General features: G+C 46.5%; 1 protein-coding gene across 3 annotated transcripts in view; it reads left to right on the top strand.

Annotated features, from left to right (window-relative positions):
• PRKCB (protein kinase C beta) overlaps window positions 1-18,343 on the top strand; it is a 313,522-nt gene that overhangs the window by 151,840 nt on the left and 143,339 nt on the right. For 2 of the 3 annotated variants that reach the window (XM_054580891.1, XM_054580890.1), the window contains exon 4: window positions 16,872-16,983. In XM_054580891.1, the coding sequence (XP_054436866.1) occupies window positions 16,872-16,983 (112 nt within the window). Of the gene's footprint in view, window positions 1-16,871; window positions 16,984-17,520; window positions 17,660-18,343 lie in introns of those variants that run through there. The other variant, XM_054580892.1, reaches the window with a different exon arrangement.

The following is an 18,343-nucleotide window of genomic DNA, read 5'->3' as shown; positions in this document are numbered from 1 at the left end:
AGTCAGTCCCTTCCTGTGGGCTGGTGGGGGGAAAAGTCTAATAAAATGATGGTAAGCTGATAAAATGCAATTCTTTGGACTGTGAGATGAATTCCACGTGATCTGCTCCCGTCTGCCATGTGCCAGCGATGGCTTGTGCACTGTAGGGCAGCATGCACAGGGCAGCATGGATTGCTTTTCGCTTCTCCTTTGTTACGCACTGTCACAAAGAGGCAGAGCTTCATGCTGTGGAGGAAGAAGCAAATCCATGATGTGCAACAACTGGAGGACAGAAACCAACAGTTTCTGCTGAGCAGAAAGAGGAGAGCTGCTGGGACTCGAAAGAGGTGGAGATCTCCTTTCTAATGAATTATTTTGGCTTCTCCTAGTTGGGTGTGGGAGCAGCCTTAGAGCCTGACAAGGACAATTTCCCAGAAGACCTTAGCCTGTGGGTCCTACAGATGTGGAAGAATAGAGACTCAAAAGACAGTTGACCCTGGAGAGAGGCATCCTGGAAGGATGTGGAAGGCACTGGTCCTGAAGTCACAAGCCCTCACTCATCTTCCTTCCATCTCTGACTTTTTCATTCCCGGAGTTCCTTCCACTTCTACTCGTTTGGGATTCTAGGATTGTCAAGCTGGGTTTTTTTTTTTCCTCCTGTTTTAAGCACCTCACATAAAATAATTTTATTCTTCATTACATTCTATGAGGTAAGTACCATTGCTACCACCCCCAATTTATAAATAAGGAAACTGAGGCACTCAGAGACTAAGGAGCTTGCCCACGACTGCATGACCAGTGAGTGGTAGAGCCAGGATTCAAACCTAAACAGCCTGGCCCCCAGGTGTATGTTCTTACTCTGTACTGTGAACTGTCTTACAACCTCAGCCCTGTCCACCTGCACAAATCTAACTGAAGCAGACAACCGTTTTCCCTGAGAACTGCCTCTGCAGATACACAACCCCAGAAGCTCTGTGACCACACAGCCTTAGCTCCATTGGGTTGATGCGTATAGACATCTGCCCCAAGCCTGAATGACCAGACTCCGTCTTCTAGGAATTTAGGATTTGGATTTAAAGTTTCTGGTTCTGGTCACATAGCTTTTGAAACTCATTTTTGTACATCAGAAGTGCCCATCTTGACGAATTCTCATATAGTGAACATTTCTCTCTAACCAGAACCTAGAAGCCCTTCTTTGTTCCCTTCTAGTTCCTATACCTCTAAACTTGTCCTTCGAGGTCAGCAATAGTTTACCTGCTTTTGTTTCTTTTCCCATTGAGCTATTTATTTTTGTTTTATTTGGGAAAGAACATGTAACATGAGATCTGCCCCCTTTACACATTTTTAAGTGCACAGTAGTTTTGTTGACTGTAGGCACAGCGTTGAACAGCAGACCTCTAGAACTTAATGCATCTTGCTTAATTGAAACTTTATGCCCATTGAGTAGTAACTCCCCTTTTCCCTCTCCCCCCAGCTCCTGGCACCCACAATTTCACTCTTTGATTCTGTGAGTTTGGCTATTTTAGATACCTTATGTAAATGGAATCACACAGTCTTTCTGTGACTGGTTTATTTCACATAGTACAATGTCCTCCAAGTCCATTCATGTTGGCCCATATAGGAAAATTTCCTTCTTTTTAAAACTTGAATGATATTCTGCTGTATATACATACCCCATTTTCTTTATCCATTCATTTGTTGGTGGATATTTAAGTTGTTCCCACACCTTGGATATTGTGAATAATGCTGCTTCAGTGAACATGGGAGTACTAAAATCTCATTGAGATCCTGATTTCAACTCTTTTGGATATATATCCAGAAATGGGATTGCTGGATTATATGGTAGTTCCATTTTTTTATTTTTTGAGGAACCTCAAAATGGGCTAGGGTCTTGAATAGATATTTCTCCAAAGAAGACATGCAAATCACCAACAGGTATATGAAAAAATGCTCAATGTCACTAATTATCAGGGAATGTGAATTAAATCCCTGATATCACCTCACGCTTGTTTGGATGACTATTTAAAAGACAGCTCTAAAGGACAACAGGTGTTGGCATGCTTGTGGAGGAGTTGGAACCCTTGCAAACTTGGTGGGAAGCAGAATGGCATAGCCACTATGGAAAACAGTGTGCCTGCTTTTGAACTCTGTACAGATGGAATTATATTGTTGACCCTCTCTTGTGCTTGGCTGCTTTCCCCAATATTGTTTGTGGCCAGATGACTTTGAAATGATGTGTAACATACCATTTTTCCAGGCTGTCCATCTTCAAAGCCAGGCAGGTAAAGATATTGGTCAAGTGTGCGCTAACAGGGAGTGTCCATCTAGTGCGTGTGCCCCAGTCCAAAAGGGGCAGCCACTTACTCATCTCCATTTCTTTTATTCCTGCTATTTTAAAGGACTAAGACCCGGCCCTGGACGGATGGCTCAGTTGGTTGGAACATTATCCCGTGCACCAAAAAGGTTGCAGGTTCAATCTCTGATCTCTGGCCAGGTCTCCTGTGGGAGGCAACTGATTGATGTTTCTCTGTCTTTCTCTCCCCCCACCCCCCACCTCTCTTCTTCTCTCTCTAAAAGCAGTAAGTATATTCTTGGGTGAGGATTTAAAAAAATAAAATAAAGAACCAAGGTCCAGATTGTCCAATTTTTCAAGAGAAGCCTGAATCTCTTAATTTTAGACATTGACAAATAATTTGCAAATTACAACTGGTGTATTTGAAGCACAGTTATGGACTAGATTGATTGTGTGCATCACCAGTTTTCAACCTCTGCATTAGTAGGTTGGGACTGTCAGCAGAAGGACTCCATACTCCCTATGAAGGGAGAAGAGAAAATGTAGATTTAGTCAAATAAACCTTCTTTGGGCAGTAGGGAGGGAGCAAGAGTCCAAAATGGGGAGGTGTGAAAGCATGAAGAGGTCCCTTTTCCTAGGCAGAGTGGATGAACTTGACATTGGCAGGGCTTGCACCCATTTTTCCAACCCTGGGCTCAGCGCTGGTTAGGAACCATAGGCCTCAGCGCCCCCTGCTGGATTTAGCACCGTCCATGTCGGGTGGGATCTGCACGTGGGTTGCCTTCTCCCGAAGTCTTTGAGAGGAGGTCATTTACTGTTCTGCATATTTGTTAAGTGCCTGCTGCTGACAGGGACTGCAGAGGCACCTGCAAAGATTTACCTTGGCTTTTTGTGTTTGGTCAGTCACCCGTGTCACAGTTCGACGTTGCCACATTAATTCTTTTAAATTGGGAGAATCAGGCCAGGTTGCCTTTCCCTCAATCCAAGCCTCAGCTTTTCTATACATTGAAAAATATTTGAAGCATTCTGGCATTTACTTGGCACCTGTCCAGGTTTCTGGGCTGAGATAGATTCTCCTATTTTTGCACAGTTCTTTCTGGTACTTTCAGTGGTTGTGTCGGGGTGAGGGCAGAATGAAATGTGCAGGCTCAGGTCAGTGGTCTTGCATGGTGATTAAGAGTATACCACCCGGGTTCAGATCTGAACTTGGCTACTTACTAGCTTTATGACTTTGGATAAGTCACTTAACTTCTCTGTGTCCCTGTTTCTTCATTTTCAAGATGAGGGTGATAATACACCTACTTCATAGGGATGCTGTGAGTATTAAATGAGTTAACGTATGCAAAGGGCTTAAAACAGTGCCTGGCACATTATGTAAATATTTGCTTGACCCAAAATCATGGATCTGTTTTTGCCTTTAATCTTGGCCTTCAAGTCTTGATTCTGTTTCTTAATTCTGCATGTAAGCCCTTCCTCATGCAACTTTCTGTCTTTGATCCCTTTCACCCTGTAACTGTGGATTCCAAAGTCCCACTGAGCAATGGTGAATTCTTGGGGTCTCCTCCTCCATGCGCCCAGACTTTCCCTACTTTTATATCTCTCCATTGCCAAATCCTATTGTACCTCCAACATAATTATAACTAACACATGGCACCTGTCATAAACTAGCTGCTGTTTTAAGTGACTTATATACACTAACTCATGGCATCCTCACCCTATGAGAAATATGGTCTCTTATGCCCATTTTATAGAGGAGGAAGCTGAGGCTGGGAAATTATTCAACTTGCTAAGTCACATGACTAATAAGCAGAGTCTGGATTTGAACTTAATCTGGCCCTGCAGTCTGCTCTTAACCACCACGATATGCTGCTACCCACTTTTTCATCCTCATGGAGAGAGCCCTGGTCTAGACCCTGGAACAGTAGCGTCCTGTCCTGATTTCCTGACTCCTCTCTGTCTCACCAGCCTGTCATTTCCCCACTGCTATGGAGTCATCTTTCTGAAAACCAGATGTGAGCATGCCATTGTCCTTGCTGAAAACAGATCAGTAGTTTCCCATTGCTCTTGGGACAAAGTCAGTACTTGCTGGAGTGTGGTGCTGCCTCTGGCTAGACCAGCTCCAGCTGAAGGAGAAGTGAGGTAAGGAAAAAAGTCTCTGACGGTAGCTCAGACAGAGCAGACTGCCAGCAAATCCACTCGTAGTAAAGCACTGAGGAAGCAAGTGGCTTGAAAGAGTGAGCCCTCTACTGGAGGGGTGAAGAAATCTCATTGTTACAGGCCTGGCACCGTGGCTGTTTGTGAACTCAGACATCATCAGAAGTCCACTGAACTTCTGATTCACAAACTTCCCTTCCAGCATCTGGTGCAAGAAATTTCTCAGGACTTCTAAACAGATCTGCATGTCCTGAATGCAGCTATTGGTGCTTTGCAGGAGGCAAGTGAATCCTGTCTGGTTGGCCTTTTGGAAGACACCAACCTGTGTGCTGTGCGTGCCAAATGTGTAACAGTTATGGCAAAAGACATTCAGCTAGCACGCCGCATATGTGGATACCATGCTTAAGAATCCACTAGGATGGGAAACATTTCATTCTTTTAAAAAAAAATTACTTGAGGATATGTTTATCGATTTTAGGGAGGAGGGAGAAGGAGAGGAAGAGGGGAAAAGAGGAAAATAGGAAAGGGGGAGGGGAGAGATGTTGATGTGAGAGAGAAACATTGATCTGTAGCCTCCCGTATGCGCCCCGACCAGAGATTGGACCTGTAGCCTGGGTATGTGCCCTGGCCAGGAACTGAAGCAGCAGTGTTTTGGTGTATAGGACAAAGCTCGAACAAGCTGACCCGCCCGGCCAGCGCCCAACATTTCATTCCTTAAAAAAGAAAAAAATTTTATCTTCTTCCTACTATTGGTAGTTCTGAATGTTAGATATTTTCCCATAGGTTCAAAAGGTACCTAAGTACATGATTGCAAGTGGAAATTAGGGGGTAGATATCAGGTATTGGCAGTTTTTCCATTTTCACTTGTGTGTGAATTGTTATAATATGAATGCAGGGACATAGAGCATTAATGCAAGTCAAAATGTCTCAGTGAATAAGTTTCAGCAGTTCAACTTTATGACAATATAAATAAACCTGTCAAATTTTTCTAGATAGTTCCAACATTTTGGTTTTTTTTTTAAATCAGTAAATTTCTTATTGATGGCGACTAAATGGTGTTTGTAGCATTTTTATCATACAGTAGATTCTATCCATTCAGTGTACTTTTTTAGCTGAGTTGTCCTATGTGCAAGTACATGTTTTTAATGTTGTCTGTCTTCTGTGCTGTTCCTGTAAGTTTGCTATTAAAATACATTAAATTATATATTAGAGAAATACTCCTTGGCATGGCTTATGAGCAGGGCTATCATACATCTCTCTTTGCCATGCTTGCCCATGAGCAGACCTGGCTCCTCATTGCATTGGGATCCCAAAGCATTCATGCCTGCGTCCTTCTCAAGAGTCCGCTTTGGAAGATAGATGATACGGTCGCCCCACTCACGAGGCCCTGCGTGCTGTGGGCCTGTTCATCCCGCAGCCTCTTTTGGACCGCTCCCCTTCCCACCCTCCGCGCCTTCCTCTTTCACTCTTTTGTGCTTCAGCAGCCCTCCCACCACCAGGCATGTGCACATGCTGCCCCACTGCTGGGCCACTCCTCTCTTCCTGCATCCCCTTGAGTTAGTGAATCTCAGTCCTGGCTGTATATCTGAATCATTTGTGAAACTTCATAGCCAAATATGGGTGCCTGAGCCCAACAGAGACAAACCAAAGTCTCTGGCTGATTCCCAGCCACCCAGTGTGTTTCAGTGTGCAGCCCTGATTAAGAACCCTGTTGACCACCCCTTATCCCCTTATCGCGGGCTGCAGCTCAGCATCTTCTTCCCGGGAAGCCCTCTCTGAACAAGGTCAGTCCTGCTGTTTTGCACCCCTAGAGCACCACATACCTTTACTTGCTGTCACACATCATAGTGGTGTGACATGGTGACAAAGAGCCCAGATTCTGGATCCAGATCACTGTGTGGCTTTGGGCAACTTACTTAACTTCTCTGCACCCCAGTTTTCTCCTGGGAAATGAAAATAATAATAAACCTAACTCAAATGAGTTAACTAAATGTAAAGTTCTTAGTGCCTGGTCTGAGTTAGCTGTTACTATAATAATAATTACCAGCATTATTATCCACCATTGGCATTACAGATCCCTAAGGGTGGGATTGGTGTCTGCTGTTTGACTACTTCACACCTACAGTGTGGATGGTGCACAGCACATGGTAACTCTTCAGTAACTTTGTTGAGCACAGTGGTGTCCCAGTGGTGTTCTTGGCAAAGGGTGCTGAGTGGATGTGCACAGAACTCGTCTTCCTCAGTTGGGCTCCTTGTTTCTGTGGATCTTGTGTCCCCAGAGTTTAGGACCGTTAGGATCAGAACCTGTATGGGCTGGTGGCGTCCAGAGTCCCAGGTGCTGATGGCGGCCCTGCAGCTTCCTTCCTGTCCTTCTACATGAAGGTTCTTCCTGCTCTTCTGAAATGGAGATTTGGGTGTGCGAGGGCTTCCCAAGACAGAGGGAGCTGTCAGGAAGCTGGTCACTGTGCTGCATCCAGAAACCAAGCCGACAGCATCTGTGCAAGTTGAGTAACCCTGGGCCCTGGTCTTGCATTTGGGGAATCCCCACTCAGCAGGTAGAGAGAAATGCTCAGATCATGACCCTTGTCCCTTAGCTGACTGATGTGCTGTGGGGAAAGGAGGGGCAGCCAGGGGGAAGGGGTGGGGGTGCTTCTTTTGTGGGTGATGGGAGGATTCACTTATAACTCGAGGATGTGACCTGTTGCAGTGTGATTGCTCCTTGAACCTCCTGCTGTACACTCTGAGCAACATATTCACATTGTGGCCTCCACAGGAAAAGGCAGGGCTGCCCTGTGAACAGCTTGGACCACCCAGGTTGTCAGAACTTGAAAGCCCCTTGGGGAATGCCCAGCTTAACCCCCTTGTTTTCTGAAGGGGGAACTGAGACCAGAGCATGGGAGTGACTTACCCAAGATCACAGATGTAGTTTTTCTTCTAGTTAAAATTTATCAGGTGCATACTACATGCCAGTCACTATGCTAATAAGCACAATGTAATCATGATTTCATTAATCTTTGCATATTGAGAAAGCAGAAACATTTATTTATTATATTCAGCAAGCACTTGCATAGTGTTTTACTAAGTGCCAGGCACAGTGCTGAGACCTTTACAACTATTAACTCATTAAATTCTCATAATCCTATGAGGATTTAGTGCTATTATTATTGTTACTTTAGAGATGAGGAAACTGAAGCACAGAGAGGTTAGGTATCCTGCCCAAAGTCACACAGCTAGGAAATTATTGAGTTCGGATTCAATCCCACGCAGCCTGGCCTTGCAATGCAAGCTACTCTTCTGTAGTGTCTTATCACATGACAGTTCTGATCTCCATTTTAAAGGTGAGAAAACCAAGGCTCATCTGGCTTAAATAACTTGCTTAAGGCTGCATGACTGGGAAGCAATAGAGCCAGGATTGAATTTGGACAGTTTAGCTTTCGAGTCTGACGCATGAGCTCCCTACTACATTTCTTCCCATGGGGGCTGAGGTCTCATGGCTGCGGGGTCTGAGCTGGGGACAGGGAATAGGGGCTGAGGCAGAAGTGGGAGCCAGGCCTTTGGAGGGGGGACGTGGGTGGGTGGAGGGGGGGTGGTGTCGGCCAGTCCACCTAGGTTGAAGCAGGACCCCATGAAGCTGTATTGCACAGAGCCCCAGCCAGGTGGCTTCACCCCCAGTTACACTCCCTCATCCTTCATATTGTAGCTCAAACCACTTCCACAAGGAGGGCTCCCAGATCTCTCTGTCCAGCTGAATCCCTCCCTATAAACTGTTACGCCCCTCAAGCTTCTCCTTTCCAATGCTTGAAAACATATATTTATTTGTGGTTTTTTTGTTTGTTTGTTTTTTTTTTTACTACTGTCTCCTTCCAGCTAGGGTGGGAGCCCAGGAAGGGCAGACCATATACCTGATTTCACTCATCCAGCACCTGACACATGCAAGGTGCTTGACAAATATTTGGTGACTAAATGGATATACCAATGAATGACTCGTCGCTTTAGTGGGGGAAATTGGTACAGGAAATCCAGACTGAAGTTCAAGAAGCAGGAACATACATGGGGTTTACTGGGAGCAGTTACAACTCAGTAGACCTAGGAATGCTCTGATCAGCAATAATCGTAATTAATAACAACAGCTGAGTGCCTGCTATTTATTGAGTGCCAGCTCTGTGGCAGGCAACTATTGTAGAGGTTTTGAGTAATTCAGTCACCATCACAATCCCAGGGAGTCAATATTGTTATCACTAGTTAATAGAAGAGGAAACTGAAGTATGGAGAGTTTAGTCAGGAATGTGGCCAAGGGATAGAGCTAGTAAGTGGTGGAGCTGGCATTTGAATCCAGACAACCTGACCTGGAGCCTCCCCTTTTAAATGCCCAACTGACCACCTCTTCACAGGGCACTGAATCCAGTATTAGGCTGAGGGCCCCCTGACCAGTCCAGGTCTCACCTGCTGGAAAGGATGTGGCTTCCCATACCTTGGTGACCCAGGCACCAAGTTGGGAGTGAATCTGCAGGTCCAATGCGTGATGCCTTGACACCACTTAGAGATGGGCTGGCTTGTATATGCATCCTTCCAGAAGAAAACTCCTGTTTGCTGTGAGAATGAGGACTCCCCCTTCTACCGGAGGGTGGGTCTTCACTGCCTTCAGAGGCACAGTGAATGGATGCAACTGCTGTTGACTCCGGTCTCCCTTGGCTATGTTAGGAGTTACAAACTCAGATGCCTGCATGGGCCAGGCAGTGTCCAGCAGGCTGGTTGGGAACTGTGGTGACTTGCAGAATATAAGTCGCACCCAAAGGGGGTGGCCAGGACTCAGCTCCAGCCAAGGGCTGCCTTTGGGAGAGCTGGCTCCGTGTTGCCAGTTCTTAGCTCTTCACCAGTGTTCTGTATAAGCTAGGGAGCACAACAGTCCCATAAAACTGTGGCTCCCCACTGCTGTGAGTCCTACCCAGGGGCCTGGAAATACAGCTCTGCAAGAGACTGGCATGTATGCCAGGGAGGATGGCGTAACCGGTTAAGAATACCTGACCTAGCTAATGAATTGAGATCACTGGTTGAAATAACATCCTGGAAAGGTAAAGATGAGCTTTACATTAATGGCAACTAAGAAGAGTTTAGGAAAAAAAGTTTCCTAGAGGGATATAAAGGAAAGCTCCACGTGGGATATCTCTCTGTCTCTGGTTCTCTCAGTCTCTATGTCTATCTTTTCTGTCTCTGTCTCTGTCTCTATCTCATCTCTATCTCTGCTTTCTGGGCTGTCAGCCCCCCCGATTCTGTGTGTTACCCCCCCACCCTCTTCCCCCATTTAGCTCAGCTGTAGCACCCAGCCCAGCACAGTTCCTTGTTCTGAATTCTGATTGGCCTAGTTCTTCCTTTATAAATTGCATGTCACTGACCAGATCTTGGACCATTCAGCCGCGGTGGCATGAAGTCAGGTGCTCTACTGCCCACTGCGCTGGTGCTGTAGGTGGGGACTTTTCTTAAAGGGACAATAAGTAAGTTTGGCTAAAGTTGACATTTCCAATATATTCTGGAAGAATATGTGGGTGAGAATAATTATGGAAGTTTTGAAAGCAGACAGTAAGGCTGCAGAGGGGTAGGTGGGTATAAAATGCATGTTTCTAGATGATATTATAAACCTATGATATCTTAAAAGAGTATGGTACTGAGGCAGAAATAAAGAGATCAGTGAAGCATAAGAGAAAATTTAAAAATGGACGAAGGATACATGAGAAATTAGTATATGATAAAAGAGGCATTTCAGATCAGCAGGGAGAAGAACATTCTATACATTTTTGTTGTTGTTACAGCCAGCTGTGCACTAAGAAAAAAATTAAAGGTCTTTGCTCAGAGCTCCTGCTAAAATGAATTGCAAGGGAAATAATGATTTCTGTATAAAAGTATACAGAAACAACTATAAGAGAATGAAGAAGATTCTGGGGAGGACCTTCTAGATACAGCAGCAGGAACAGACCTAAAGGAAGGGGAACAAATTGGGAATTTGTTACCAATCATTGAGAAAGAAACAAACTTTCTCAATGGCATGAAATGCTTATTCCACCAGTGACTGCTAGGCAGTGTGCATGCAGGGGTTCTTCAACTCTGTCAGCGTCTTAGGAATTAGGGGCTGTTATTATCATCACTCCATTTTTGGATGAAGAAACTAAAATTTGAAAGTGTTAAGTGACTTGCCCCAGAGTTGAAAAGCTAGACTGCCAGAGCTGGGCGTTAAATTTGAACATGGCTATTACTTAACCCCTGATACTGACATTGACTCCAGTGCAGATCCTGACCCAGGAAATCATATTTAAAATTCTGCCAGAGTTTACCTGTGAGACACTTGTCCTTCAAATCAAATAATTAGTTCTTTGCCAAAGGGGTGTGGGCTAGAAGAAGGCACTGTGTATAAGATGCTGGAGCAGACAGTCACCAGGCGCATGCGTTTACACAGCAGTATCAGTTCTGTTCCCTCTCTAGGAACAAAATGAGAGCTCTTCATCAAATCACAGTATAATCACAGCTTCTAACATATGTATTTCATGTTAGAACATCTCAGTCCACATGGTCCCAAGTAAGGCTTTCCTGCTTCCTTGTGTCTTGGGAGTTTTGGCCTCTTATTTGGACTTTGGGGCCTGGCATACTGTTGTGTTTCCCAGCGTGGTGGGACCTGCTGGGAGATTTTTGTGGTCCCCAGGAACACAGTAAAATATGCTACTTGACATCTAATCTATACAAAAGCATGTCCTACTCCCTGCCCACTTTGCTCCCTCCTGCCTCCACAGAAACACACTTTTATTGGGCCCTCTTATACTGTACTCTTTCACTGTTTCTTCATGCCGCTGGGAGTAACTTTGTATCCCTTCTGACTTTCTCCTAAAAAAATGCTAACATGTGACCTACACTCTTCTGCATCTTGGGTTTCTCTTTCCTTTTTCAGTTTCACTTAAAAATGTGCCCTTGAGATCGTTCCATATCAGTTCTGAATGCTTTCTCCTTTATATCTGAATAGTCTTCCATTGTGTAGCTGTACTAAAGTCTATTTTAAGCAGCCCCCTTGCTTTCACACTTGGCTTGTTTGAAACCTTTTGCTCTTATAACCACTACTTCAAGGAACAACTGTATACGTATATTATTTCCTTTGAAGGAGGGATGACCTCAGCATAAATTCCCAGAAGTGGGATGACCACGTCCAAAGAGAAATACCATTTGTAACTTTGATAGATAGTGCCAAGTGGCTCCCGTAGGGTTGGCCTGCCCACCAGGAATGTATATATCTGTCTCCATAGTTTCTCAACAGAGACTGTTGGGTTGAACATTTTACCCTTTCATTTTGAGAGTTGTCTGTTTTATTTAAAGGTGTAGTATGAAGAAGAACATAATTTGCACATTGACCCCCCGAGTTCACACTGTTACAGAGTTTTGTTTTAAAGTAGGTTTATTTAAGTAAAAATGGCATGTTGAGTTAAAGCACAGTGACAAGTAAATTATATTGTATTGATCAGTAGTATATAGACACACAAAATTATCATGGCTCATGACTGAAGCTTGAGAAGTATCACCATGATTATTTTTTCTCTTTTATAAAATCAACGGCTTGTTCTTCCTGTGTGCAGAGCACTGTGCTGGGGGTGTTAATGTCACAACAAATCTATGAAATGGGTACTGTTTTTAATCTCCATTTTATGGACAAGGAACCAGAGACTCAGAGAGGTTAAGTCACTTGCCTGAGGTCACACAGCTAACTCCAGAGCGTGTGCTTATAACCTTCCTTCTATCATGAGATTATTTCCAACTCAGATCTTCATTTTCACCTTGCCTGTCTACCTCCTGGGAAATGGGCCTTCAAGGGCTTTTTGTGGCCTATAAACGGCTAGGAGGACACAGCCTGAATTCACAAGCTGCTTTTACTTCCTCCCCGACTGATGCTGTGGGTGTGCTTTCTTGACTTTCTGCTTCGACTCAGCTTCCTTATTCCTATAGCTTTGCCTCAGCTCAGGCAGATTTCGGCCCACCTGTGAGCAAAGCCACACAGCCCAATCAGACCGACAAAGGCTATTTGAGGTTTTGACTTACAGGTTTAAAGATTTTTTGTTTCTGATCTGTGCTTCCTTCCTTTTTAGCTGCCTATGCCTGGAGTCTGACATTGAACTGAAGATTCTCCGCTGGGATGTGTCTGTCCTTCAGTCCTGGGGGTTGGGTGCTTACAGTGAAGACTCTGTTTTTGGGGTGGGTGTAGGGGACCTCAAGTGGCTTGCCACTGACTGGTGCTGCATTTGTGAGATGAAGGTTGTCATCATCTATAAACCCCTGTCATGTGGGGGACCCTCTGGGGAGGCTGAGGAGCAGGGAGGCAGCCAGGTGACACTCAGGTGTTCCCACTCAGATGCTCCCCTCTCTGGAGCCTGACAGACTTGGATTCCAATCCTGTCTCTCCCATTTTCTTGCTTTGTGACCTTGGACAAGTTACTTTTCTAAGCCTCAGTTGGTCATCTGGAAATCCTGAATAATAATAACTACCCCCTCATTGGCTCTCATGTGGTTTGAAAGACATGGTATGGAACAACCCACACAGTGCTTTGCAGATAGTCAGTGCTCAGTTCCTGGTGACAGTAGAAGTTACAATAATTGATTATCATTTTATGGTTATTTATCAGTCTCTTGGATCAGGATCAGAAGTGGAAGGAGACTTGGAAATCTAAGCTTGCCTAGTACAAAGCTTGGGGGGCTTGAACTACATGAACCAGTAGGGACAGGAATCACATCAGAATCTATGGAAACCTGATTCCTGGGGGTGGGAGAGATGACCAGAGACTGAGGAGCACGTGGGGATGTTGTGACAGGGATACGGTATTTTCAACCCTATTTCTGAAAGCCCTTGGCCCTGAGGAAATGTGCTCACATGTGGTTGGATCCCAGCCTGTGGGCGATAGGGACTGAGGAAGGGACACCTGGCAGAAGTCACAAACCCACACTCCTGCAGGGACCGGGTGGGAAGGGAAAGAGTGAAGCCGGTGTGGTGTGAGACGACAGGAAATGGTGGGAACTGTGGAGAACTGGATAGTGTATCCATTATCTGAAGGGGACAGCCATTGCTCAGCCTGTAGCAATGTGGGTACAGTGTTGCCACCACTTGCAATTTTTCAAAAGGAACCAGAAATTTACATATCAGCTGATATTTCATGATTTTTAAATATTTTCAAATCAACTAATTCAAATTTACAAGCTTGGTTTGTGAGCAGGGACTCCAGATTGTGACCTCGGAGCATGAAGGAGGACCCAGGCCAGGGACGGAGAGAGGCTGCAGAGGGCCCTGCCAGTGTGGCTTGGGGTGGGGCTGGTCTGACTGTGAAACAAGATGAAGGGAGGGATTGAGAGAGGTGGGCACTGCACCTTTGAATGGAATTAAAATAAGACCACAGGGAGAGTTCCAAGTTAGGGGCTATGAGGGGAGACCCAAAAAACCCCCAGACCTTATTTATAAAAAATTGTGCATTTATTCTTACATGTTTATACTTCAGTCACCTTCAAAGGACTCTCCATTTGATGCAATACACCGATCAAAACATTTTTTCCACTGCTCAAAAGTTTTTGAACGCATCAATTTTGATACCTTTTAGTGCTTCTGCTGTTTTTTGTTTCACCTCTTCGACATCGGCAAAATGTTTCCCTTCAAGGACTTTTTTAATCTGGGGAAACAAAAAACATAACTAGGGGTGAGGTCAGGTGAACAGGTAAGGTGGGGCCCAGGGGTCATACTGTTTTGGGGTCAAAGACTGCTGAATACTCAGCATGGTGTGGGTAGGTGTGCTTGTAAATCACCCGTGATGAAATGGGCAAATGCACTGAGAAAGTTGTCAAAAAACCTCACTGAAGCTGAATGTAGCCTCTCACAGCTCCACCAGCTGGCACACTGATACACATGGGTTCCTAGGACACTCACCTGGGTGGGAGAAGCCTGTACCACAAGGGGCCCGCCCTCCAGAAGATAATTCCACTTTTGGGGGGTCCCCCTTGTATGTGAATCCCCAAGCTCATTCCAGAGCGGCTCAGTATCTTCAGCCTCATAGTCTGGGAAGGGAATGCATTTTGGTTAAAGACAGAGCTGACGTGTAAGTGGTACCCACTGGCACTACTGTACCAGTTATGAAAGTATTGAAATACTGTTAACCCAGTTGGTAAATAGCCACTGGACCTGCTGAGTCTCCTCCTCATACCTCCCATCTATCCTCCTCCCCTTGCCATGGAGCTAGTAGCTTCTCCCCACCCCATCTCACTATGACCTGGCAATGTAAGAGTTAGCTCCCAACACAGCTAGGCCCTGTGGTCCATTCTGACGGGTCAGTGGGCAGTGCCTGAACCAAAGTGGTTGTCGGGATCAACCTCTCCACCGTCACTGCCGGTAGCACATGCCTACCTGGATTGGCTTAAGCACAAAGGAGAAGAATTTTTAGAGGACATGGGAGTCAGATGGAACTGGAGGGCAGGGCACCAGGTTCCTGAGGGACTGGAACTAGGAGCTCCGTCCCTGAGGTCATGTGAGCTTTGTCTTTGTTCTTCTCTGTTCCTTGGAGCCCACTGTAAAAAATAGCAACGTCAGTCCTGGGGCTGCATGTCTCCGGCACCTGCATCCCAGCCACTAAATATGTGAGACATTTGAACCAAATATCCACCTCTCTGCCAGTCACGTATGTCCAGGGGGAGTGGACATCTCAAAGTGCCAGCAGGCCCATCCCCAAGATGGCACTGGCCAGGGAGAGGCACAGAAAGGCACCCTGAAGGATTCCCCTGAGGATCATGGAGTCACGAGGACCCCAGTGTGGCTTTATTCCCGGCTGCCTTGGGTGGTAAGAGGTGAGGGGCAGAACTGATCACGGGACGACCTGCTTGGTCTGGGTGGTCTGAGGGGTTGGGGCAGTGGGTCAACGAGATTGACACTTACAGGTGTGGGGCCTCCTGAAAGCTGAGGCAGGGAGTAAGGCTGGAGGAGCCTGCAGCAGCCACTATGTAAACCATTAAAGAAAAGAACTTTCCCTGCTACTTGCTGGCCTTCCTCTCTCCTGGCTGGCTCTAAGTGGTCACGCACAGCTCTCTCCAAGTCATTTTCTTAAACACATGTACTTTCAGGGATGGTCAGTGGTTAGCAGTGTGATTGCAGCGCGCCCCCCGCCCCCTCTCCGCCAACACACACACATCCATCACAACTCACTGACCTCTTCTTCCGGCCGGCCACTGTGGGCAGTGCTGTGCTTGCCGAGGCGGGGAGCGCTGGGCAAGTCCCTGCACCTCTGGTCTCTCGGTTTCCTCATCCATAAAGTGGGGACAGTAAGTGGAATGTACTTCATGGGGCTATTTGAGGATTAAATAAGTTAATGACCGATTAATCCCTGGAATAGCTCCTGGCGTGAGTCAATGCTCAAGAAATGTTAACATTTACTCATTAAATATTTACTGAGCTCTTCCTATATGCCAAATACAATATATGCCCTGGGATATGATGGTGAGCAAAATTCCCTCATGATGCCTGCAATGATTGTCAGTTAGGGAATGTGTAAGATGCTATAATAAATAGCCCTTAAATACAGTGACTTAAATAAGACAGAAGGTAGGTTTTTCTCTCAAATGTCTGTCCAAAAGGATGAAATCCAAGGCTAGTTAGGATGGTTTTATTCTTTCCACACCTGACTCCAACTTTGGGTCCAAAGTGGTCACTTCCAGTTCTCATCATCTTCCAGCTAGTGTGAAGGGAAAAAGGGGGTGGGGGATGTTTATACATTCTTTTAGAGAAATTGATCCCACAGCACACATATCCCATTGGCCAGAACTCAGTCACTGGGGCACACCAGCTGCAAGGGAGGCTGGGAAGTGTGGTCTCTAACTGGGCAACTGTGCTCTCTACTAAAACTCAAGGATTCTATTATTAAAGGGAAGACTGGATATTGGTGAAAATCTACCAGTCTCTGCCGCAACCTATGGACTATTTATTGGACTTTGAACTCTGTTCTCTAGGAGATGAGGTACTAGCAAATGGCCCCATGCCCAGACTTGGGTTTTAGATCACTCCAGAAGCTTCCTCAGAGCATAAAAGGGGGAGGAAATAGAGCAAGTGGACTTGTTTAACTGCTGCGCCTGTCTGTTGCTTTGATTTGCTGTTGCTGGAGTCCTTGCTGCAGGCAGGAGCCAGTTGGCTGGGTTCTCAGATGGAGGCCTTGTAGGAACAGTGAGTGCTGGGGCTGGAATGGGAGCCACCCGCTTCTTATTCATCCATTCAACCAGGGTTTATCAGGCACCGTGTCTGGGCACAGGGCTCCAGTGATGGCCCTGACAGGTGTGATGAGCGCTGGGGGCCAAGTTCAGTTCTGGGTGCATTCTCCGGTGACACCCAGTACAGGGTGAATGCTGGCATGCCACACTGACCCTGGCCTCTTCTGTCTGCTTCTCTTGGCCTTAGGACCCCCGGAGCAAACACAAGTTTAAGATCCATACCTACTCCAGCCCCACATTCTGTGACCACTGTGGGTCCCTGCTGTATGGACTCATCCACCAGGGGATGAAATGTGACAGTAAGTACATTTGCTCTTTGACAGCTGGGCTGCTTCCTCCTGGTTTGGGGTCCAAGTCTGAAGAATGTTCTCTCAAGACCTGAGTAGGCTGGTGTGCCGATTGTATGTTGCTGAGTAACGATCCTCTCACCCCAAAATACAGTGGCTGAAAACAGGAACTATTTATTTAGCCCATGATTCTGCAAGGCAGTCCTTTGGGTCTGGGCCCGGCTTACTCATGCAAGTGTGGAGGGTTAACAAGTTGGCTGGGGGGCTGTCTTGGCCTGGATGGCTTTGCCCATCTGTCCAGAAGGCTGGCCGTCATTTGGGTGATGGGGATGTTGGGGCCACATGTCTTTCCTCCTGAGTAGGCTAGCCTGGGCTTGCTCACACAGAGTTTGCAAGGTCTCAAAGCCTTTAAGGGAGAAAGTCCCATTGATTGAAGCAGGCCACAGGGCAAGGTTCATAGTCAGTGTGGGAGGGGACAGTTCCCGGATGTGGACACAGGGAGGGGTGGACAGATCAGGGCCATTGCAGGGCTCTTGCATTCTGGGGGGGGTAGTGTGACAGCTGGAGAAGCCTTTTCATCATGATGTGTAGGTTCCATGACCTCTCTGCATGGAGAAGACCTGCCCCCCCTCGACATGCATAGGTTCATGCTAGAAGAGGATAGAGACTGATTCTCTGCCAGGCTGAGGTGGGAAAAGGCGGGTGAGGGCAGGGCTGCTCTTTATTAAGCAAAGGACTGAACGGCTGGTGCGGGGGGGTGAGCGGACTTTGAGAGCATTGGCTGCAAAGGGACAGGGGACTCAGTGTGCCGATGGCTCCCAAAGTCCTGTTGGCCTGCAGCAGGCTGAACTGTCACGGGGCCCTGAGATGCCAATGACAGAAGATGTTCACAGGGGCAGAGTGACAGGGAAGAGTGCGAGCATGGGTGGGCTGGAAGACAGAGACAGAGAGACACGCGCTCCAGCATGCACAGGCAGGTGCAGGGGATGGACAGCACACACGCGCTGAGGTGCAGGGAGAAATGGGGCGAAAGCTACAGAGGGCTCAGCGAGAGAGAGACTTAAGCAAGAGGAGGGACAGGCAGAGTAACGGACAAAATTACTGGGAGTGACACAGGCTCATGCAGGGGCACAGAGGCGGAGAGAGACCAGGAGGAGGCAGAGACAGGGTCCCTGAATCATATAACACATGTGACAGCAACTGGTTAGATTCCGTGTAAAGACATGTTTCATTCCTCTTGCCTGCATCTACATATTCCCTTGTAACTGGTTATATGAATACTATGGGGGCTCCACTCAGATCCTCTTCCGGGCTCTTTCTCCCCCATCTTGCACCCCGCTGCGGTGGGTTCACGCCTGCACCCCTCATGGGA

This window comes from Pteronotus mesoamericanus, unplaced genomic scaffold, assembly GCF_021234165.1.
Source record: "Pteronotus mesoamericanus isolate MK-2021 breed Mesoamerican mustached bat unplaced genomic scaffold, CSHL_Meso_final contig_64, whole genome shotgun sequence".
Lineage (NCBI taxonomy): Eukaryota > Metazoa > Chordata > Mammalia > Chiroptera > Mormoopidae > Pteronotus > Pteronotus mesoamericanus.
This window is presented reverse-complemented; position numbering and strand designations above follow the sequence as displayed.